Here is a 23609-nt window from a genome sequence, read left to right as displayed (position 1 = left end):
CAGTAGATTACTGCAATAGGATAGGAGATTTTCTCTCCTATCTGCATTTTTATGGGATTGCATTCTTACAATAATTTTCTCTGTTGAGTAAATTTGGCCCTTAATGTGGTTTGGGACAGGGGTCACGATGTACAATAGACACCCATAAACATTTTGAAATTAGCTCTATTTAAGTGATAGCCCTGCCTTTTTAAGGATAAAGCTTTACCTTTTCAAAAATAGTGCTAAGGAAAATTTTCAAATCATTTCTAATTTTTAAATCATCTGGTGATTTGAGTTCCAAATGCTATAATGTAATGAAAGACATAATGAAAGGCCAAAAAAGTTCATAGAATAACCCCTAGGGTTTATTTGCTAGATCTTCACAGACCAGTTGTCATGAGTAAAAGGGTTATTTATAAGCAGATCAGTGATCATGTACTGCAAGATTTGTCCGCTGATGTAAGGTAATGGTTGAATGGTTTTAGAAATCTGTGTCTTTTTGGATTTGTCTCTCTTATGTGGTTGATTTTCATGGATCGTATTTGATGAGCATGGATAATGTAACATCTTTTCCTACCTACACCTTGATGGAACCAAGAGACTCTAAATCATACAGACATATATATTTCACATGCTTTTTGGTGCTCTATATTATGATACTTGTTGTTAACACTTGGGTCAGTGTTGTTATCGTCTTGGAGAAAGCTCTACATGAACCAATGTACATTTTTCTGTGCAATCTGTGTGTAAATGATATGTATGGAGCTGCAGGGTTTTATCCTAAATTCCTACATGATTTATTACTGGATTCCTATGTGATTCCATCTTACATGTGTGTACTTCAAGCTTTTGTGATCTACAGTTCAGTTATGTGTGACTGTACTACAATAACTGTAATGGCATATGACAGACATGTGGCCATATGTCGACCTTTAGACTATCATACAAAAGTTAACAAATTTTCATGCAGCGTATTGCTTGGGTTCTGTTGGATCCTACCCTTTGTTTTCATGTTTATTGTTCTTGTGTTGTCAAATAGGCTGAAATTGTGTAAATATCACATTAATAAACTATACTGTGACAATTGGTCTATGGTAAAACTATCTTGCGAATCAACTGTCATCAATAATATTTATGGATTTTTTGTCATTGCATTTTATGCTTGCCTGGTTGGTTTTATTTTTTTGACCTATATAAAAATTCTCATTGCATGCAAAGCATCATTAGAGTGCAGAAGGAAATTCTGGCAGACATGTGTGCCTCATATGTTTATAGTGATAAATTATGTTGTTGCTGTGTTTTTTGATGCCATGTACAGCAGATATGGCTCAAACAATGTTTCAGAGGATTTGCTAAATTTTTTGGCTCTCGAGATTCTTATTGTGCCGCCTCTTGTCAATCCAGTAATCTATGGGTTAAAACTCCATGAAGTACGCAAAAGACTCTTGAAATGTTTCGTTAATATCTGAAAACAATAAAGAATACACTCACTCAATACTGTTCTGGTTTTCTTGGATGTACAATTTAAAAGGATTTATTCCATTTCTGAAAATCAGGTATGCTTTAGGAAAAACTGCAAGTTTGTTTTGAATGACTGATAGTAAGTTATGACAATATTATGTTGAATATTACTTGCCTTGTGTTGGACAGTACTATTTATTACTATGTTCAGAGACCTTCTATTATCAAGCTGATTCACTCTGTGTAAAAATCACATTGATAAACTGTACTGTGACAACTGGTAAGTAGTAAAACTCTCATGTGAATGACCTGTCACCAGCAACATTTATTTTATTTTTGCATTTTTGCTGTAATTGCATGTATTAGAGTGCAGACATAAATTCTGGCAGACGTGTGCCTCATATGTCTTTGCTGATAAATTGTATTATTGCAACACTTTTCGACATGATGTACAGCAGATACGACTCAAGCAATTTATCTGAGGATGTGTGAAATTTCATGGCTTAAGAGATGATTATTGTGCCATCTCTTTTCAATATTGTAATCTATGGCTTAAAACCTAAAAAGGATTGTGAAAGAATCTTGAAACCATGCAATGATGATATTTCAGGGAGTTTGTTCTGGAGTAAATGTGCTGTGTTGTATTTTTGGTCTTTTGGAATTGAGTCCTGAATACCGAACAATACAGCAACAAATTATTATTTTGATAATCGATTAATCTAATGATTATTAGAATGATTGTTTTGGTGATTAATCAGTAGACTCTGACCGATTATTCAGCTTTTTCTGAATTTGTTACAATACTGAGTTATATTCCAACTAATAAGTAAAACAAATAAAACAAAAGTAATCATTTAGCCTTTGAAAATGTCAAACAATTATATTACTATTGTACAATTACAATTATTATTAAGGATGTCCTGAGTCAGTTTCAAGGATTGGGATCTGGGCTGATCAAGCATTTTTTAACTTATCTGTATCGTCTCTCTTAAGCCTAATACTTATTCAGCTGTCATGCTGGTGCAGTAGCAGAAGTCACGTTAACTGTAAATGATCCGTCATTGACTGATTTTTTTTATCAGTGACAGAAAAATCTGAAGTCCTTCTGGCATTTTGACAGATTACACTGAGGGTGATCTATTGTAAATTGTAGCTGTAATTCCCACCCCTGTCCAGTTGCTGGTGAGTTTGCTACAGTATGGCAGCAGATCACTGGATCCAGAACAAAAATGAAACTGTCACAAATGTTTTTCCATGCGTTTGATTACATACAGAGTAAACAGAAGCTACAACCATCTATCACGCCACATTAAAGAGCGCCAAAATGGTATTTATTGCTTGAATTTTCTAATGAAATGGACAGAATTTGAAATCTGAGACTTTGTTTCATATCAAAAGCAACAGAAAGCTTAGCCTATTGCTATATATTGGAAGAAAGACGCACTATGTACTCTCCATTCATCAGCTTAAAACAGCATAGATCAAAAAAATCGATTGTCCTTTAAGAATCGATATTGGTTCATTAAAACGAGAATCTATTAAAATCGAGAAATCAACTTTTTTTTGTTTGTTTACCCAGCCTTAGCCTATTTAGTTATTTTTGAACACTGAAATGAAAATGTGAACAAAAATAAAAGCAATTAAATGTGTTATTCTAATTAAAACATGAAAATTAAAATAACGGGTAATAATAGATTATAAGTGAATTTTTATGACCCTGTCCGTCAAAATGACAGACAACGTTAAAGTCTAGTGCTACCTCTGTGCAGTAGGTGGTTTTTTGCGCCTTTAAGTGGGTTTGCCAAACGCCATTAAAAGGAAAAGACGTTTAAACAGAGATTTTCTTATTTTTGGGAGATGAGAGAGTCTGTATTACTTAGAATTATAGAAAAGTGTAATGGCTAACTTGGATTACGTGTGCCTTGATAACCAATCACATTACAGCCTTGACGTTATTGAATTTCAGTTCAGAGTTGTGCGACGCTCAATCCCCATTTACGGATATCATAGGAATGAATGGGAAGTGCCATAAGCTGAATTTCCACCTGTCGCAAAAAGTCAGTGTCTTATATAACAGCATTTTTTTCAGTGTAAACTCTAAAAACAGTTTAATAGTTTAAACAGTTTTGTCTGATGAAAGGCCTGCGTGCTCGAAACATTGCACGCTATGCGAAAGCTTTTCAAATAAAAAAAAAAAAGATATTTTTGGAGCCTTGGTTTTGCCGACTTTACATTTGAATTGTTTTAAAAATAATAATAAAAATACAAAATGATTAGAAAAATTACTACTACTTCTACTACTACTAATAAATTACCAAATGAAAAGATACTGATGTTTCCTTTTCAGTTTGTTAACTACAAGTAGTAGTGAATTGAATAAAAGCTACATACATCTTTACGTAGCGGTCGGTTGAATGTTTTGTTTACTTTTTTTTTTAAATATATGTATATATATATATATATATATATATTTTTTACATGTAAGAAAATACTAAGAAATTAAATGAAAGTTATTTTAGACTGAATTAGCTGATTTAGACATCTTTATGATAAACAGTTTATGAATTAATCCCTGAGGTGTATATGCTCAAGTCTCTCTGAGAATTTGCTGTGAGGAAAAAAGGCATTTATAAGCATGTAAGTTGTCTTCAGAGCCTCTTTGTGGTTGTGAACATGCACGATGAGGACTCTGGCATGGTAGTAGTTGGCTATGGTATTAGCAGTTTTGTGTTTTATTTTTAAGCTTGATAAAAGACGTCAGTGCTTATCAGTAAACTTGATATTTAATTGTTATTCTTAATTTGTAACTTAATTTGTAAATATCAATTAATTTTGTATTTTGTGATAATATACGGAGATCATGGATAATATTACTTATTTTGCAACCTACACCCTGATGAAACCACAAGACTCTAAATCTTACAGACATATATATTTTACATGCTTTTTCTTTATTTATAGTCTAATATTGTTTTTGAACAGTTGCCTTTGTGTGGTCATTGTTTTGGAGAGAGCACTTCATCAACCAATGTACATTTTTCTGTGCAATCTATGTTTAAATGGAATATATGGAGCTACTGGATTTTATCCTAAATTCCTACATGATTTAATCCTGGATTCATATGTAATTCCTTCTTACATGTGTGCTTTTCAGTCTTTTGTTATCTACAGTTCAATTAAGTGTGAATATTCTACATTAGCAGTGATGGCTTATGACAGACATGTGGCCATATGTCGACCCTTAGACTATCATACAAAGATGAACACATTTTCTTGTGTTGTGCTGCTTTTCATATGTTGGACTTTACCATTAATTTCAACACTCATTGCTCTGATCCTATCAAATAAGTTAGTATTATGTAAAAATCACATTGATAAACTGTATTGTGACAACTGGTCAATAGTAAAGCTCTCATGTGGATCAACTGACACCAATAACATTTATGGACTAATAAGCATTTCATTTCATTTTTGCATTTTCGCTGTAATTATTGTATCTTATGTAAAGCTTGCCATTGCATGTAAAGCATCATTAGAGTGCAGAAGAAAATTTTGGCAGACATGTGTGCCTCATGTAATTTCATTAGTTAATTTCAGTGTTGCAATGCTTTTTGATACAATGTACAACAGATATGGCTCAAGCGATTTCCCAGATGATCTGCGTAATTTTTTGGCCTTAGAAATAATTATTGTGCCACCTCTTTTAAATCCTGTAATCTATGGCTTAAACTTGAAAGAAGTCCGCATGAGAATTTTGAAATCATGTATAAATATTTTGAAAAAACCATGATAAATTCTGTTGTATGTGTTTGCTGTGTTGTATTTTAACTTAAAATAGTCTTTATACAATACTGAATCCTTATTGTAAACAACTAAAGCATAAATGAAGGAATGTTCATGCCGTTTTATACTGAAAAACATACACCCAAATGTTTATAGTTACAACTTCTATTATTATGACATATACTCGTATCATCTATCAGTTGATAATGCAAACAAAGAAAAGCTTCTAACTCATGTATAATGTTATTCACAAAAAGGTAAATGAGGAAATGCAGTTTAGATGATTATCCATGATGATTTATATTACTGTGCATATTGTATTAAATTATTTTATTCAGGTACCTCAAATTAATTACCTCTGGCTCTAAGAAAGTTATTGCACCTTTTTATTCTCCTACCAAATCTTTTGGAAAATCATCATCTGAAAAATCAAGTGCCATTATCATGTTTTTTGCAGCACCTTAGACATCCATGTAGTACATATTAACATATACGTCATGATACGAATATGTTATACAAATATATATTTACATTTTAAAGTCATACTATGTAAAAACAGTGGCCTGAGGAAACTTTCCATGAGGGGCAATGTGACCGGTGACTGTAATGTACATTGTACATTAGTGTGATTCTTCAGGGTATTCATGAAATGTCTGTAACATACTTTGGTTAAATTTCCTCAATGGTTGTGTAAAACAACACCCTTTTTACCTTGTCAAAAACAGCTCTGTTCACAGTGACCCATTTTGGTGCATGTCCTTGTAGCATCTGGACCAATCAGACATACAGTTATTTGTTACATTTAACAAATAATCTTTAAAACCAACAACCCAGCTGTATGCTGGAGTTTTGAAGACAACCCCCCAAAGCAACTAACACCCCAAAAGGGCTTAGTTGCCAGGGTGACCATCTGATATCACAGGTTTTATTGCTTCAAGGAATGCAAACGGAGCACGCTACATTTCTCTATAGGAAAGACACAATGCCTATAGAAATGGACTCTTTCCTATTCATTCACAGACAAACCTTTCTTTGACCTTCCTATCACACATAGCCCAGGTCATTGTGTACAGTATTACTGAATTGTATTTTAATTTTGTCTGTGTATTTGTCTTTCTACTGTTTTATGCATGCGTTATGATGGATGACTGGTTGTATAAACCACCTATGTCATGTTTGGTTTCTTTGAATTCGTATTTTGATGAATTAAAAGATGGTGTAAATTAGATGTTGATACCTATGCAACATATTAGTGTTTTAAGAAACCTTAGTAGTTTTGCATCAACACCCAATCGAATTACATATGCAAAATACCATGCTCACAGACAAAGAGTCGTAAACTTTCCCTCCAAAGGTGAAAGTTACCATTGGTTCATGGACCTCCTGGAGGCACAGCCTCCAGAGAGTTTAAAGGCATCAACCCCTCTCTCCTCTCTCTCTGTCTTCACTGTCTTCTTCGTCTGCAACGTCTTCCGATTGCTGCCCGTGTGGAGGAACCCACGGGGAGCCTGAGCCGGCACAGGGTGTGCCCGGCGGGCCCGACAGGCCCAACACTGGCTCACGACCACAAAGAGCCAGACACTTCCACTCAACTCCTGAATTCATCTTCATGACTCGCCTCAGTCAGTCAGTGGTTCTTTTAGAACCTAAGAAGATGAGCTAGAACTCTTCAGGACTTCTCTAAGCATGCGCCAGGCCTTGTCTTTCCATTCCCCAAAGATCACAGGACTTCAGCTGGGTCCCTCTCAGCTCTTGGTTCTTCTTCACTTTTCACATGGGAAGAAACTCCCAGTCACCATTGAGTCAGAACATCTTTGGAATTCATCACTCTTCAGACCCGGAAGAACGTGATTGCGCATCCAAACCCACCACTGCTCCAAACCATCTTTCACCAGAGACTGCATTTGGACACTTGTTCAACGACCAAGGCAATGCAAGTATCGTACATTTAACTAAACAAACAGAGGTTTAGTATAAGCTGTAGACAGCACTGATGGTTTCACAGCAGGTGGTTAACTGACTCTTTTCATAGCTTCATTTCCTTGTCTCTCTCTAACTGCTTCTCACTGACCATTCCCCCATGTATGAGTGATTTCATGTTTGTTTGTTTAGATTAGTTATGTGTTAGTCCTTCGTTAATAAACTATTGTGCACAAATTACATGAGTTTTGATTCTGATTCTGCCTTGCAAATTAATGTCCCTTTACGATTCCGATTCGAGCTACATGCTCTAATGCAATGGTACTTTAAGAAAGTTATTTTCTGTGGCCAAGAAAATATCATTTCTTAGAGTTGATATAAAGATTATACTGAATGTTCGCTGGGTGAACAGATTAGTTGATGGAAAACTGATTCTGCTACAGTTACTACTGGCAGCTGATATAAATAATTGTAATTAATCACAATTAATTGTAATTATTTATATATATTTTCCCTTTGAGCTAAATCGCGACATCCTTTTAAATGATAATTTCATCTGTGCTCAAAACAAAGTGTGAAAATATCAGTATATGGCTTAGAGGTGGTCTTATTGACATAACCAGCTATCTACATTGAACCAGCTGCAAACTGAAAGCACACGCTGGAGGACACAGTTTCACACTTAGACAGCCCATAACAAACTGGCTGTGTGTGTGTTTTTTTTTATAGCTTTTCTGAGCTAAATGCAAACAAAGCTAAAAAAGTGAAAATTTCACATTACCTTTAACATTAGAAGACAATCAACGGAGGTGGAACTATGATGAGTGGAGGAACTGACGGAGCAGAGAGGCCGAAAAGACCAGGGCAACATTGAAGGCCTGGACGCCCAATGTGGAGCGACTGGCTCACGTGACCAAGGCACAGCCGGGGATTTGGCTGGCCGGGCGACGATGAAGTCAGTGAGGACAATGGGGAAACCAGAGAAAGGGAGGAGCCTGGTGAAGCTGAAGGGGTGGCGGATCGAGGCGCAGCCGGAGACCCGGAAGTCCGTGGTGGAAGCTGGACGACGACCAACCGAGGTTTGTCCAGATGTATGAGGGAACCCAGAGGAGTCGTAAGGCAGACGGGCCTCGGTGGAGATGAGGGAGTGCAGAGCCGGTGCAGAGATGACAGGTTGACAGGCCAAGGAGGAGACATGGGCCTGGAGGGCCAAAGTGCAGCCAGGGACTCGCAAAACCGAGCTGGTGGAGGGGAAGGCAAGGCTAATGAGCTGCACAGAGCTAGTCGCAAAGCCGAAGAGCTGGATGACACCGGTGGGGCCAACGAATCCAGGGAACTGGCCAAAATCAGCGGAGGAGAAGGCACCAGGAGTACTTGAGTGGGAACTCTTTTTGAGAGGATGTTTTTATTGCATCAACAGAACACACCGCTGCTAGTAGTGAACGTGGAAGACACAGCACCCTGTTTAGACACTCTTTGCACAGAATGGGGTGTAGACAAGGAGTGTGACCTAGAGCAGGGGTTCCCAACCACATTCCTGGAACACCCCATCCCCAACACTGCATGTTTTCCATGTCTCTTTATTCAAACACACCTGATTCAGATCATTAGCTCTTTAGTAGAGACTCCAAGACTTGAAGTGGGTGTGTCAGACAAATGGGTGTGTGCAGTGTTGGGAGGGGCTCCAGGAATGTAGTTGGGAAACACTGACCTAGAATGCTGCTAGAAGACACATCACGGCATCAGATGACTCATTGGTTTTGAGCCTCAGTGAAACGCTCAACCACTGACTCCATGGCCTCACCAAAGAGGCTGGATGGAGAAATTGGCGTGTTTAAGAGCACTTCATGGTCGGAGTCCTTCAGGTCAACTAGGGTTATCCATAAATGCCTGGGAAGGACCACTATGAAGCCAATGGATCATCTGATGGCCTGGGCTGAGTGCTTAGTCACCATTAGTGCGAATCTGTCATGGCTTTCGCTGAGAAGCTGCCTCCATTCATGGCTTGCAGAAGCTTAGCTTGAAAGACCTGCAACCCTGCCATCCTGTGTAGAGCGGATGTTGCCTCACCTGCGGAAGTGTAGGCCTTATCAGCCAGGTGGGCAGTTAGTCTGCAGGGATTGGATGGCAGACTGAGTGAAGGTCTCTTCGACTGGGGGCATGCACACATACCCGTGGGCTTTTCCCCCGTCCATGTGTGAAAATACAGACTGCGCAGGAGCATGGATGCATACCGAGTGGGATACAGACCACAACTTGCTCCGCCATGGCTCTCTGGACTGCCTGCTCTGGTACGGCTCCTTGGACTGCCTGTTTTCGCCATGGCTCCCCGAGCTGCCAGCTGCCTGTTTTTGCCTGCTCTGCCATGGCTCTCTAGACTGCCTACTCTGCTATGGCTCCTTGGACTGCCTGTTTCGCCATGGCTCCCCGAGCTGCCAGCTCCACCATGGCTCTCTGGACTGCCTGCTCCGCTACGGCTCCTTGGACTGCCTGTTTCGCCATGGTTCCCCGAGCTGCCAGCTCCACCATGGCTCTCTGGACTGCCTGCTCTGCCATGGTGCCCGGATCTGGTACCACCCTGGAGGCTTCCCGTCCCGTACAAGCCTGTCCTAAGAGGCCTCCAAGGTACCCACCCTCCTGCCCCACGATGGTATGTGGAGCGGGGACGTGTCTACTGGGAGGGGAGCGATATGTCATGCCCATGACCTACTTTTTCCCTCCTGTTGATTGTCTCAATTGTTTCAGGTGTGTCTCATTTAGTTCCTCGTTGGTTTATTTAATTATTTATTTAAAGTGTGTTCTGCCCCTTGCTTCCTGTTGTAACGCTGAGTGTAGAGAGGAGACGTAGGAAGGAGCCGAGGACAGGGAAATACAACAAACGGGGTTTTAATAAAACAATCCAACAAGGGAACCGACAGGAACAGCAGGGGAACACACTCCAACATAAAATTAAGATCGGACAGTGACAAAGGAACTGAAGCAAACTTATAAAGGGAAGCTAACGAGACACAGACAGGTGAAGACAATTAACCAATTACGACTATACAAGAAATGGAACAGGAAAGACCAAATAAGGGCACAGGAGGGCGAAACCAACAAAACAGTCCACGGGGGTGTGACACCTGTCCAGTGTTAAACATCTTTTGGTTGTACTATGTGTGTGTTCCTGCTTGCCCTGTGTTACCCTCTTTTGGATTATCATTGAAAACTGTTAGATGAGTTTATACTATAAGTCCTCGTTCCTCGCTCCTCACCACAGTAGCGCACCCTGACACCCTGATACACATCCGATATTCTACCAATTATATCAGAGTGTGTTCACATGAATACCAGTCAAAACAGATCATTTGACATCATTAATGTATTTCTCTGTTCACGTGCTATAAGATGTGAAAGAGAACTGAATTTAGTATTTGCACAAAATGAAAACAAATGAAAGCTTATTTCATTTATTTTACCAAATCAAATATGTTTTCAAAGTTTTTTTTTTTTTTTTTTTTTCCATGAGCAAATAATTAAACCCAAGAGATTTCAAAACTCAGAACATCTCTTACAGACGTCTCTGCTGATCAAAGACTTATAAAAACCAGCCAGACCTCATAGCACTCAGCTGAGATCACAACCAGCTCTGAATCAGCTTATTTGTGAGAGACTCTGTCATTCCTGCAGCTAGCAGTGGATACTGAAGCCTAATGAGAAAGGTTTTGTGTTTATCTGAACTTTTATTAATATTATTTGTGTACAGTTTTTTTTTATAATTTCATTTTGTTTCATGTGATTTTAGGGATCATCCATACTGTGATGGATAACATCTCTTATCCTGTCATACTGACACTTATGGTTCCCAGAGAAACAAAATCATATAGGCATGTATATTTTATTTGCTTTCTTGTCTTGTATGTGCTTATATTGTCAATTAATGTTCGTCTTGCTATGGTTATTATCATGCAGAAAGCACTTCATGAACCAATGTACATGTTCTTGTGTAACCTGTGTATAAATGGAGTTTATGGAGCCTCAGGATTTTATCCTAAATTTCTTTCTGATTTAATATTGGATTCATATGTGATCTCCTCTCACATGTGTGCTCTGCAGATCTTTGTGATTTACAGCTCTTTACTGTGTGAGTTCACAATCTTAACAGTCATGTCTTATGATAGATATGTAGCCATATGCAAACCTTTAGAATATCATTCTAAATTGACTAAAAACACATGTGTGAAATTAATTCTGTTCTCATGGATTGTTCCCACTTTTTCTGCATTCAATGGCACCCTGTTATCAAATCTGAGACCATTTTGTGCTTATCATATAGATAAATTATATTGTGACAACTGGTCAGTTGTAAAACTGTCTTGTGCATCATCTTTTGTTAATAATATCTATGGATATATTGTTGCTGCCATGTCTACTGGCTTTGAAATTATTATCATAATATGCTATATTAAAGTGATCTCTGCATGTAGAGCATCTTTAGAAAACAGAAGAAAATTCTGGCAAACATGTTTGCCACACCTCTTATCTCTGATGAATTTCACTATTGCTATGCTTTTTGATTTCATGTATAACAGATATGGTTCAAATGACATTCCAGAGAGTCTGCGTAATTTTTTGGCTCTAGAACTGGTGATAGTCCCACCTGTGTTCAATCCTCTAATCTATGGGTTAAATATAAGAGCAGTGCGCAAAAGAGCTTTTACTTTATGTGTTGCATCAAGAGTAAACGTTTCACATTCGCCAAAAAGACGTAAAACATGAGACAAACATACTAAACCAGTTGTTATGGCTATTTGGTTTTTAATAAATTAATTATGACAAAATGTGAAAAAGTCGGCTTATGTGCTTTTGATAAGCTTATTACTAATGTGAAAAGTGTGATATATGTATATGATATATTTGTATGTATTTTTATTAGAGATTATTATGACTAAAAAGAGATTAGTTTAAAATTAACTTGTACCCTGGATCATAATGATCTCTAAGGAGTTTTCCCCTACAATACATGCCTTTTTATATCTTAACCTTATATCATCATTGTTTGTACAATTTATCTTTCCTTTTTTTGTCAGATAGACAAAAAAAAAAAAAGTTTGTACAAATGTACTTTTAATCGGTGTAATTTATAACAGAATTTGAAACTATAATCTTTATTATTCATTTAGTCAATGTGCTACCAAATCTTCCTGTACACAAGGATTTTATAAATGTAATAAATAAACATTATAAAATACATTTTGTATTAAACTTGATGCTGCACTACACTATTAATAAGTCAGTTCTATCTGGGGTGATAAATGTGAAAAAATTAATTTATTTATCTCTATTTTAATCAGCTGAACCACACAGACTATATTCAAACAATTAAAGTCATCATTAACACATATTTTGGAGTGAAAAAAACACATTCCGTGTTCCCCTCAGTAATTTGCGATAGTGTTCCACTCAGCAGACATTGCGAGATCCCCCCCTTGTGAGGACCCTCTCCATCATCGGGCCCTTGGAATCGTCCTAACAAAAATTATTTACGGTCTGTTATCACTTCTCAGCTTCCATTAGTAATCTGCAAAAATACTTCCAATCCGGTTGTCTCAAATTCACTTAGAATTTGGATTCAGTTTAGACATTTTTTTGGATTTAGAGCTTCTATACATATGTCTATGTTGAACAACTATGCTTTCTCACCATCTTTCTCAGACTCTGCATACTGTATATAGGCATGTATATACTCAGTTAAGGACCTGTATGAAGAGAGAGTGTTTTCATCCTTTTCTTCCCTATGTGCCAAGGTTTAACCTACCCACACGGAAATAACCTATATAAACATGTATGTTTTAATATAGGTTTTGATATAGGTTTTTAATATATGTGACATATATAAAATTGGCCGTTTTCCTATATTATATGTACATATATGTGCATATATGTGGCATATATATGCATATATGCAGCATATATATTATCATATATGTGCCTATATACTCCATATAGGTTTCATATATGCGCATATATCCTCATATAGGTTCTTTCCATGTGGGTACCCAATAGTCACCCAATTCCTTTCAGACAAGACATTTTGTGCAGAAACTTCCCAAATCATCCCCCAGAATATGCATTACACAATTTTTTTAATCTTAAACCCAATGATAAACATCTTATCTCATTCATTTATCATCAATCATTTATAACTTTTCCTATTTCAGATGACCAGTGGTCATACATCTTATACTGGGTGCACTCGTCATCAGTCTGCGCCAGGCATGGTTTAATTAAAGTCATCATCTTAACGGAATAAACGAAGATCCACAGCAGCTGAGCTGAACTAAGTCTTGCATACGGTGTACATTTTAGGACATCCTCAGACGTCAGTCATAAAATGAAAAGGCGTCATGCCTCAGACTAAAAGGCTTCAGTCACTGGACAACATGGCGTCGTGCCTCAGACTAAAAGGCTTCAGGTCTCAGGAAAAATGACGTCAGGTGTCAGGTCTTGTACAATTAGGCATCAGACGAAATGGACTCTGATTAAAAGGCATCAGAACCAACGGACTGAGATTAAAAGGCATCAGACAAAAAGACATCAGGCAAACGTGACGGCACATATATATACCACACCCATATCAAATATGTCACCTTGTGATTTCCCCATCCCCATGATATTTGCACAGGTCCTCCACATACTTAAAAGTGAATAAAAAAAAAATCCATTGCTTCTTGGGTTATTTCATATTTATTATTTTACAAAAATAAATCATTTAAAAAATAGACAAAAATATACACTATCCATCAAAAGATTTTTTTTAAAGAATTCTCTTCTGCTCACCAAGCCTGCATTTATTTGATCCAAATAACAGCATAAGCAGTAATAATGCAAAATATTTTTTTCCTATTTAAAATAACTGCTTTCAATTTAAATATATTTTTTTAATGTAATTGATTGCTGTGATCAAAGTTAAATTTTCAGCATCATTACTCCAGTCTTCAGTGTCACATGATCCTTCAGAAATTATTCTAATATGCTGATTTGCTGCTCAAGAAACATTTCTGAAAATTATTATTATTATTATTATTATTATTATTATCAATAGCTTGTATAGCTGTGTATCTTTACTGTCCCCTAAAAATAACTCAATATACAGCCATTATTGTCAAAACAGCCGGCAAAAGTGAGTACACCGTAAGTGATAACAGCACTATGTCATTTAACCATGCAAAGCCACATATCCTATTCATCATGTTCATGTTTTTGTCTGCTTGACAGGACCTTGTATTAGAGCAGTTAAAATTTGGTGCTTTGAGTACAATTCTCTCATACTGACCACTGGATGTTAAACAAGGCACCTCATGGCAAAGAACTCTCTGAAGATTTGAGAATTAGAATTGTTGCTCTCCACAAAGATGGCCTAGGCTATAAGAGGTTCAGTAACAACCTGAAACTGAGTTACAGTACTGTGGCCAGGGTCATACAGAGGTTTTCCAAGATGGGTTCCATTCGGAATAGGCCTTGTCACTCGACGAAGTTAAGGGCTCGTTCTGTGTGTCAGCTGCAGAACCTGACTTCAAAAAACAGATGCATGGGTGCTGCCAGCATTGCTTTAAAGGTTGCAGAAGTAGAAGGTCCACTTGTCAATGCTCAGACCATATGCCACACATTGCAACAAGTCAGTCTACACTGGCATCATCAGAGAAGGAAGCCTCTTCTGAAGCTGGCTTGCAAGAAAGCCTGCAAACAGTTTGCTGAAGACAACCTGTCCAAGAGCATGAATTGCTGGAACCATGTCCTATGGTCTGATGAGACTAAGATAAACTTGTTTGGCTCAGATGGTGTCCAGCATGTGTGGTGATGCCCTGGTGAGGATTTCCAAGAAAATTGTGTCTCTCCTACAGTCAAGCATGGTGGTGGTAGCATCATGGTCTGAGGCTGGATGAGTGCTGCTGGTAGTGGGGAGCTGCGGTTCATTGAGGGAAACATGGATTCCATTATGTACTGTTCATTTCTGAAGCAGAACATGATGCCTTCCCTTCAGAAACTGGGCCGAACAGCAGTTTTCCAATATGATAATGACCCCAAACACACCACCAAGATGACAATTTCCTTGCTGAGGAAGGTGCAGGTGAAGGTGATCTGACCTGAACCCTATAGAGCACCCATGGGGCAGCGGAAGGCGGAGAAGCACCATGTGTCTAACATCCAGCAGCTCCATGATGTCACTATAGAGGATTTGAAGAGGATCCCAGCAACAACCTGTGCAGCTCTGGTGAATTCCATGCCCAGAATGATTAAGGCAGTACTAGATAACAATGGTGCTAACACAAAATATTGACACTTAGGACACAGTTTTGACAAGTTCACTTAGGGTGTACTCACTTTTGTTGCCAGGTGTTTTGACAATAATGGCTGTATGTTGAGTTATTTTTAGGGGACAGTAAATATACACTGCTATACAACCTGCACATTGACTACTCTAAAATATATCCAAGTTTCATTTCTATAGTACTGTCCCTTGAGAAGATATATTTAAATGATTGCAGAAATGTCAGGGATGTACTCACTTTTGTGAGATACTGTACATACATACATAGGCTACACAGAGAGATTCCTTGCTCTGATAGATTATTCACAGAAAATGGCATGGACCTTCAGGCCTAGTTGATAAAGACCATTTGTAATGAATATGTCCAGATACTCAAAGATGAATAAAAAAACATCTCGTGCTTCATCCGATTCTCCCCCCGAGGTAGTCTTCGATGGCATTCTGTTGATTTTTACTGTCCATCTGGAGAAAGGCAGGCCATTTCACCTCCCCACAGAATAACTCACGATGAATCTGTGTCCAGCAATGTCCCTTGCATGTGGTCCTCCAATAAATATTGATGAGTCATTTTCTTTAATGGTGAGACTGCAACAGGCACAGTTATGCACAGTTATCCAGTGAGATGTAGTTAAAGACCAGTATTTTTACAGCATGTGTGGGGCACGTGGTATTGTTAATATATTTGACCTTTATTTTAACAAATCAAGGGTTTTTGCAAAGTCTTGTCTATAAGCACATAATTAATCCCAAGGAATTTTATTATGTCTCTTATATATTTCCCTAATGACAAATCAGTAAATATAAAACCAAGCAAGAACTCACTACTTTCAGTTGCGACACACCCATCTGTGGATAATGCATGCTTGTTTTTTTTGTTTTTTTCTGACTGTGGCTGCTTTATGTTTTAAGTCAACAATGGTAATTGAAGCTTCATGAAATGTCTGCTTCAGTTATGTGCATTACTGATGTTTGACTACTACTGTTTAGTTATACTGCATATTTGTTTTCAAGGGAATTTTCAGGGGATTTGAAGGACTATCCTTACCATGAATACTATGATGGATAACATGACTTATCCTGTGATACTGACACTTATGGTGCCAAAAGAAACTAAATCATATAGGCACGTATATTTCACTTGTTTTCTTGCCTTGTATCTCCTTATATTGTCAATTAATATTCGTCTTGTTATGGTTATTGTCATGGAGAAAGCTCTTCATGGACCAATGTATATATTTCTGGGTCATCTGTGTGTAAATGGGGTTTATGGAGCCTCAGGATTCTACCCTAAAATTCTGTCTGATTTAATATTGGATTCATATGTGATCTCCTCTAACATGTGTACTTTGCAAACCTTTGTTATCTACAGCTCTTTACTTTCTGAGATCACAATATTAACAGTGATGGCTTATGATAGATTTGTAGCCATTTGCAAACCTTTAGACTATCATTCTAAATTAACTACAGACACCTGTGTGAAATTAATTCTGTTCTCATGGATTTTTCCAAACTCCCTAACAGCTGCATCAGTGCTGTTATCAAAGTTAAGGCCCTATTGTAAATATCACATTGACAAATTATATTGCGACAACTGGTCAATTGTAAAACTGTCTTGTGAATCAAGTTTTGTTAACAATGTTGTTGGATATGCCCTGATTGTCACATTTTTTAGCTTTATGGTTTTTATCATAGTGTCCTACATCAAACTGATCTCTGCATGTAAAGCATCTTTAGAAAACAGAAGGAAATTCTGGCAAACATGTCTCCCACACATATTTTCACTTATAAACTTCACTGTTGCTTTGCTTTTTGATATCATGTATAGCAGATATGGTGCAAATGACATTCCAGAGAGTCTGCGTAATTTTTTGGCTCTAGAACTGCTGATAGTCCCACCTGTGTTTAATCCTCTAATCTATGGGTTAAATATTAGAGCAGTGCGCAAAAGAGTTTTTGCTTCATGTGTTGCATCAAGAGTAAATGTTTCTCCAAAAATCTAAACTTGTACTAAAAATGATACATGCAAAATGCTAGTTTGGCTTTAGCAATGAATTGTGACAATGTGAGAAAGAGTGTTTCACATAAAAATCAAAACTTAATTATGTACTAACACTGATATATGTGAAACGCTAATTTGGCTTTAGCAATGATTTGTGACAATGTGAGAAAGAGTGTGGTTTTAACAAACACATTAATGGTGTGATGTATGTACAAACTCTGATCCTTCAAACTGTATGACTATTATATTGGAACACTGTACATCTATGAGTAACATTTTATTAAGTATTGTAGAGTTACAGGTACATTTATAAAAATATATATTTTGTATTGTAATGTAAATGTTTTAATCATTCCTGGGTCATCTGTGTGTAAATGGGGTTTATGGGTTTTACTCTAAATTTCTGTCTGATTTAATATTGGATTTATATGTGGTGATCTTTAACATACATGCTCTGTAGAACTTTGTTATGTACAGCTTTTTTTCTTTGTGAATAACAGTTGTAACTGTCATATGATAGATGTAGCCATATGTCACCCTTTAGACACTAAACACAATCACAAATTTTCATGTCTTTTGCTGGTCTGTGCCGTGCATTACATTCAGTGCACTGCTCTGGTAAAAATCAGATGATGTAAAAAAATCACATTGTAAACTTTTTTGTCATAACGTGCCATTTTTAATTGTCCTTGTTAAACACTGTGCCAAATACATGTTGTAGTTTGTAAACAAAGTTAATGTAAACAATTAAAAAATAATAATAATTAAATGGCAGTTTTCAAAAAGGCATAGGATTTATCCATCACAAACTGACTTATCTGATTAGATACAAAAAAATTTGCTGAATCTTAAATAATTCTGAAGCAATTTTCCATCAAGGTTTTTTTTTTTTTTTTTTTTTTTTTTTTGCAGTTATCAAAATCCTAAAAGTTTGCTTATTTTCAGGGTTAAATTAGACTTTACATAACAGACTCCCAACATCACCTTACTGAATTGAATGAACTGTGTATGTTATTATTGTAGTTTGTGTATCATTGATCAATGTGATTTGTGTGAGGAATATTAAAAGCAGCTTTACAGAAGACAACAGTGTCACTGTCCAGGTCAATTCAGTTTAGGTTTTTTTCTCATTGAATCAGTGGCACCACTGCCTGAAAGTATGGAAAATGTCTGAAAGTACGGACAGTACGTATTATGACATCACCAGAATTTCAGTACATATTCTGTAACTGTCACGGTTGTGTGTAGAAGGAGACATACGAAGACGAAATATAACAAGTTAATAAAATCCAAATCCAGACAGGAACACAGGGAAACACACACCAACACTACCTTAAGATCGGACGACAAACTGAATCCAACTTATACAGGGGTGCTAATGATACAAGGACAGGTGATGGTGATTAACTAACAATGACTTTACAAGGACAGGAACAGGAAAAAACATATATGAGCACAGAAGGGAGAAACCAACACAAACAGTCCACAGTTTAGGTTCTGGTTCTGGATTGGGGCCAGACACTCTCCAGACACCGGAGGATCCCCTCCCTCCAGTTCAGTCCTGTGGTGTCTGGGAGGTCCACAGGGCAGCTGTAATTGGCCCCAATCCAGAACAGAGAGTTGATGGTGGCGTCGTCCAGCCCTGACATCATTGCCAGCCTGCAGAACTCCCGGGCATACTCCACAAATGGGAGATCTCTGTGAGCTAGGGCGGAGAAGTGTGCAGCTACTTCCATTTTTAATGGTCCGATCTTCTGTCACAGTTGTGTGTAGAAGGAGACATACAAAGACAAAATATAACAAGTCTTTAATAAAATCCACAAAAGGTAAATCCAGACAGGAACACAGGCAAACACACACCAACATAACCTTAAGATCAGGCAACAAACACTGAACTGAATCTAACTTATATAGGGGGTGCTAATGATACAAGTTACAAGGTACAAGGTCACAGAACCTGATTTTACCAAGTACGACATGTTCCTGGATCAACATCTTTGTTGACCCTGGAACAACATTGTGATTAACTAATCAGATTAAAAAAAAACAGTTTATAGTTTTTGTGAAGTTTAGGCTTACAATCAGTCTTTGGTGCGTGTACATCAGTGTCATTCATCTATCATTTCCTCTGATTTTAGGGATTACTCATGGGTAAGATTAGGTTTAGGTGTAGGGATGTGGTCAAGATTAAATTTTTGGATTAAAATGTTGTTCCAGGGTCAACAAAATATGATGACCCAGGAACACATCTAACTCAGCAAAATCAGGACGTGCGTACAAGGTCAGGTGATACAAGGTCAGGTGATGGTGATTAACCAATGGTAGGTGTGTTCGACTTAACGCAGCGCTGCGCAGCTCGATCAAATTCTGACTTGAAGCAGTGGATGCCGGTTAGAAATTTTGTCCGACTTGAGGCGGCGCCGACGCCTTGTGACTGTCATGTGTGGCATCAAAGTACCGCGATAGCGATTCGAGAGCAGCCGACTGACTCAGCTGGCGCAGTTTCTTCAGAGCGGCTGCAGGAGCTCTGATGACCACATGGCTATTTCACGATTGGCCAGATTCACCGCATGACAACGATCACGTGTGTTTTGGGTTTATTCTGTGTTTTTAGAACAATAAAAGTGTTTTTTACTGTAGTCGTAATGTTATATTGAGTCCGATTTATCATAAAACATGGATAAAAGCATAAATAACCCCACTTTATTAGTATTTAAACAGTATATGTTTATGTTGATCATTATTCTTGTTCAGATGGTGCTGTATTAAGCAGTATATGAAATGTATTTCTGTTGCTCATGAAAACGCTTTTGAAAAGTCGGTGTATTTGATAAATATTGCATTTAATTCACTTCATCTGTGATAGAGCATGCAAACACCGCGAGAGCGTCACTAACGAGAGCAGAAAGTGTCCAACTTGACCCCTTCGTTTTCAACTCCGCCCCAGACTGCTCTCGGCTACTCTTGTTGATCACCGTCTGTAGCCGTAGATGAAGTCGAACACACCTAATGACTTAACAAGGACGGGAACAGGAAAAACCATATATGGGCACAGAAGGGAGAAACCAACACAAACAGTCCACAGGGGTGAGACAGTAACACAATTTCTAAATCATGTTTGTCAGTAATCATATAGGCCTATGCCAAATATTCTGAAAACTGTGGGTGACTTTTCCCTTGCCATGGTTATCTTTCCCGCGATTTGATGAGAATGCATTATATAACGTTTCATTGCACTCTCTCATTTAACAATGTAGTTTAAAAAAGGTTACTGCAACTTTTTATCTCACAATTCAGACTTTTTTTCACAGAATTGCATGACACAAACTCACAATTCTGACTTTTTTTCTGAAGTGTGAGATATAATCTTACAAGTGCGAGTTATAAAGTCAGAACTGTAAGATATAAACTCACAATTCTGTGAAATGAAGTCAGAATTGTGAGATATAAACTCGTATTCTGACTTTTTTTTCTCTGAATTGCATGATATTGTAATCAGACACTGAAACTGTAATCAGCAAAAACTTGGCTATAAAAGTGTGTAATCAGCATGTATGTACAAATTTGTATTTAATTTTTAAGCTTTTCAATACATTAAAAAAAAAAAAAAATTGAGTGTATACAAGTAAATGTGACTTATTTTAAAAAATGAAGGTTTTCAAAAAATTTTTTTCCATGAGCGAATAATTAAACTCAAGAGATTTCAGAACACCTCTTACAGACATCCCTATGATAAAAGACTTATAAAAGGCAACCAGACCTCAAAACGTTCATCTGAGATCACAACCAGCTCCAAATCAGTTTATTTGTGAGAGACTCTCACTGCCTTTCCTGCATCCAGCAATGGATATTGAAGCCTAATGAGATATATATGGTTTTAAATGTTTATGTGAACTGAATTTGTATTGCATTGTTATTTGTTTCATGTGACTGAAGGGATCATCCATACCATGAGGGATAACATGACTTATCCTGTGATACTGACACTTATGGTGCCCAAAGACACTAAATCATATAGGCACATGTATTTTATTTGTTTTCTTGCTGTATATCTCTTTATATTGGCAATTAATATTCGTCTTGCTATGGTCATTATCATGGAGAAAGCACTTCATGCACCAATGTACATATTCTTGTGTCATATGTGTATAAATGGGGTTTATGGAGCCTCAGGATTCTACCTTAAAATTCTGTCTGATTTAATATTGGATTCATATGTGATCTCCCCAGACATGTGTACTGTGCAAGCCTTTGTTATCTACAGCTCTTTACTTTCTGAGATCACAATATTAACAGTGATGGCTTATGATAGATTTGTAGCCATATGTAAACCTTTAGACTATCATTCCAAATTAACTACAAACACCTGTGTGAAATTAATTCTGTTCTCATGGCTGTTTCCATACTCCTTTATAGCTTTACCAATCCTGTTAGCAAAGTTGAGGCCCTTTTGTAAATATCACATTGACAAATTCTATTGTGACACCTGGTCAATTGTAAAACTGTCTTGTGAATCAAGTTTTGTTAACAACGTCATTGGATATGTCCTGATTGTCACATTTAATATCTTTATAGTTTTTATCATAGTGTCCTACATCAAACTGATCTCTGCATGTAAAGCATCTTTAGAAAACAGAAGGAAATTCTGGCAAACATGTCTCCCACACCTATTTTCACTTATAAATTTCACTATTGCTTTGCTGTTTGATGTTATGTATAGCAGATATGGTGCAAATGACATTCCAGAGAGTCTGCGTAATTTTTTGGCTCTAGAACTGCTGATAGTCCCACCGGTGTTCAATCCTCTAATCTATGGGTTAAATATTAAAGCAGTGCGCACAAGAATTTTCCCTTCATGTGTTCCATCAAGAGTAAATGTTTCTCCAAAAATCTAAACTTGTATTAAAAATGATACATGCAAAATGCTAGTTTGGCTTTAGCAATGAATTGTGACAATGTGAGAAAGAGTGTGGTTTTAACAAACATATTTATAGTGATGCATGTACAAACTGGAAAAAAGAAAATCTGTTGTGAATCAGAGAACGTTGTCAACTGCATTTAATTTGATCCTTCAAGCTGTATGACTATTATGTTGGAACACTGTACATCTATGAGTAACATTTTATTAAGTATTGTAGAGTTACAGGTACATATACAAAAACATATTTTGTATTGTAATATTTTTTTTTTTAATCATTCTTGGGTCATCTGTGTGTAAATGGGCTTTATGCAGGCCTCTGATTTAATATTGGATTCATATGTGGTGATTTCTCACGTGTGCTATGTGAAACCTTGTTATGTACAGCTTTTTTTCTTTGTGAATTTACAGATTTAACAGTGATGTAAGGTGATACATATGTAGCCATACGCAAACCTTTAGACTAACACTAGGCTCTGTGGTTAACACTGTTGTCTCACAGCAAGAAAGTCTCCGGTTTGAGCCATGACAGGAACAGGAGGCCTTTCTGTGTGGGGGGGTTTCCTCCCACAGTACAAAGACATGCAGGTTAGGTTAACTGAAGACTCTAAATTGTCCTCGGACGTGTGTGTAAGACAATACTTGTGTATACGGATCAACTGGTTCTCGCCATGAGTATTGCTGGAATGGCATTAAAAAGAAAACAAACAAACAAACAAACAGACTTACACTATCACTAATTTTCCTGTCTTCTGCTGGTCTGTGCTGTGCATTACGTTCAGTGCCCTGCTCCTGTCAAAAAGGTTGGTATGGTGTAAAAATCACACTGTAGCCTTTTTTGTCATAAAGCCTTTTTGTCATTTTTGTCATTTTCAACTGTCCTAGCTAAGCATTGTGCCAAATACATGTAGTATTTATATGTAAACAATTAAAAATATATATTTAAAAATGACTATTTTCACAGTTGAAGCCAGATGATTCATCCATCACAAACTGACTTATTTGATTAGCAACACAGAAATAGTGCTGAATCAAATTCTTCTAAAGCTATATCCATCTTTTTTTTTTAAAATTTACAATTATCAAAATACTAAAGGTTTCTTTAATTTTAGTGTTAAATCAGACTTTAAATAACAGATTCCCAATATGACCTTACTGAACTGAATGTACTGTATATGCTAATATTGTAGTTTGTGTATCACTGTCATTGTGTCACAACCCTAGATTGCTTGTGT

At 37.1% G+C, this 23609-nt stretch overlaps 5 protein-coding genes across 5 annotated transcripts; all 5 read left to right on the top strand.

Moving 5' to 3' along the window:
• Positions 1-533: 533 nt before the first annotated feature.
• On the top strand, positions 534-2756 carry LOC127157677 (olfactory receptor 2A12-like). The gene is made up of 2 exons (XM_051100931.1): positions 534-1439; positions 2718-2756. The coding sequence occupies exons 1-2, from the start codon at positions 534-536 to the stop codon at positions 2754-2756; spliced, it is 945 nt and encodes a 314-aa protein (XP_050956888.1).
• Positions 2757-4303: 1547 nt separating this feature from the next.
• On the top strand, positions 4304-5233 carry LOC127157676 (olfactory receptor 52J3-like). Its single transcript, XM_051100930.1, has one exon. It carries the CDS (start codon positions 4304-4306, stop codon positions 5231-5233), a length of 930 nt encoding a protein of 309 aa, XP_050956887.1.
• A 5530-nt stretch (positions 5234-10763) lies between these two features.
• LOC127157675 (olfactory receptor 52D1-like) lies at positions 10764-11904 on the top strand. The gene is made up of 2 exons (XM_051100929.1): positions 10764-10847; positions 10931-11904. The coding sequence occupies exon 2, from the start codon at positions 10948-10950 to the stop codon at positions 11902-11904; it is 957 nt and encodes a 318-aa protein (XP_050956886.1). The 5' UTR covers positions 10764-10847; positions 10931-10947.
• Positions 11905-16515: 4611 nt separating this feature from the next.
• Positions 16516-17457, top strand: LOC127157674 (olfactory receptor 1509-like). Its single transcript, XM_051100928.1, has one exon. It carries the CDS (start codon positions 16516-16518, stop codon positions 17455-17457), a length of 942 nt encoding a protein of 313 aa, XP_050956885.1.
• A 3949-nt stretch (positions 17458-21406) lies between these two features.
• LOC127157673 (olfactory receptor 52D1-like) lies at positions 21407-22351 on the top strand. The gene has a single exon (XM_051100927.1). The coding sequence runs from the start codon at positions 21407-21409 to the stop codon at positions 22349-22351; it is 945 nt and encodes a 314-aa protein (XP_050956884.1).
• The last annotated feature ends 1258 nt before the right edge of the window (positions 22352-23609 follow it).

The sequence above is a fragment of the Labeo rohita genome, unplaced genomic scaffold (assembly GCF_022985175.1).
Source record: "Labeo rohita strain BAU-BD-2019 unplaced genomic scaffold, IGBB_LRoh.1.0 scaffold_1154, whole genome shotgun sequence".
NCBI lineage: Eukaryota > Metazoa > Chordata > Actinopteri > Cypriniformes > Cyprinidae > Labeo > Labeo rohita.
This window is presented reverse-complemented; position numbering and strand designations above follow the sequence as displayed.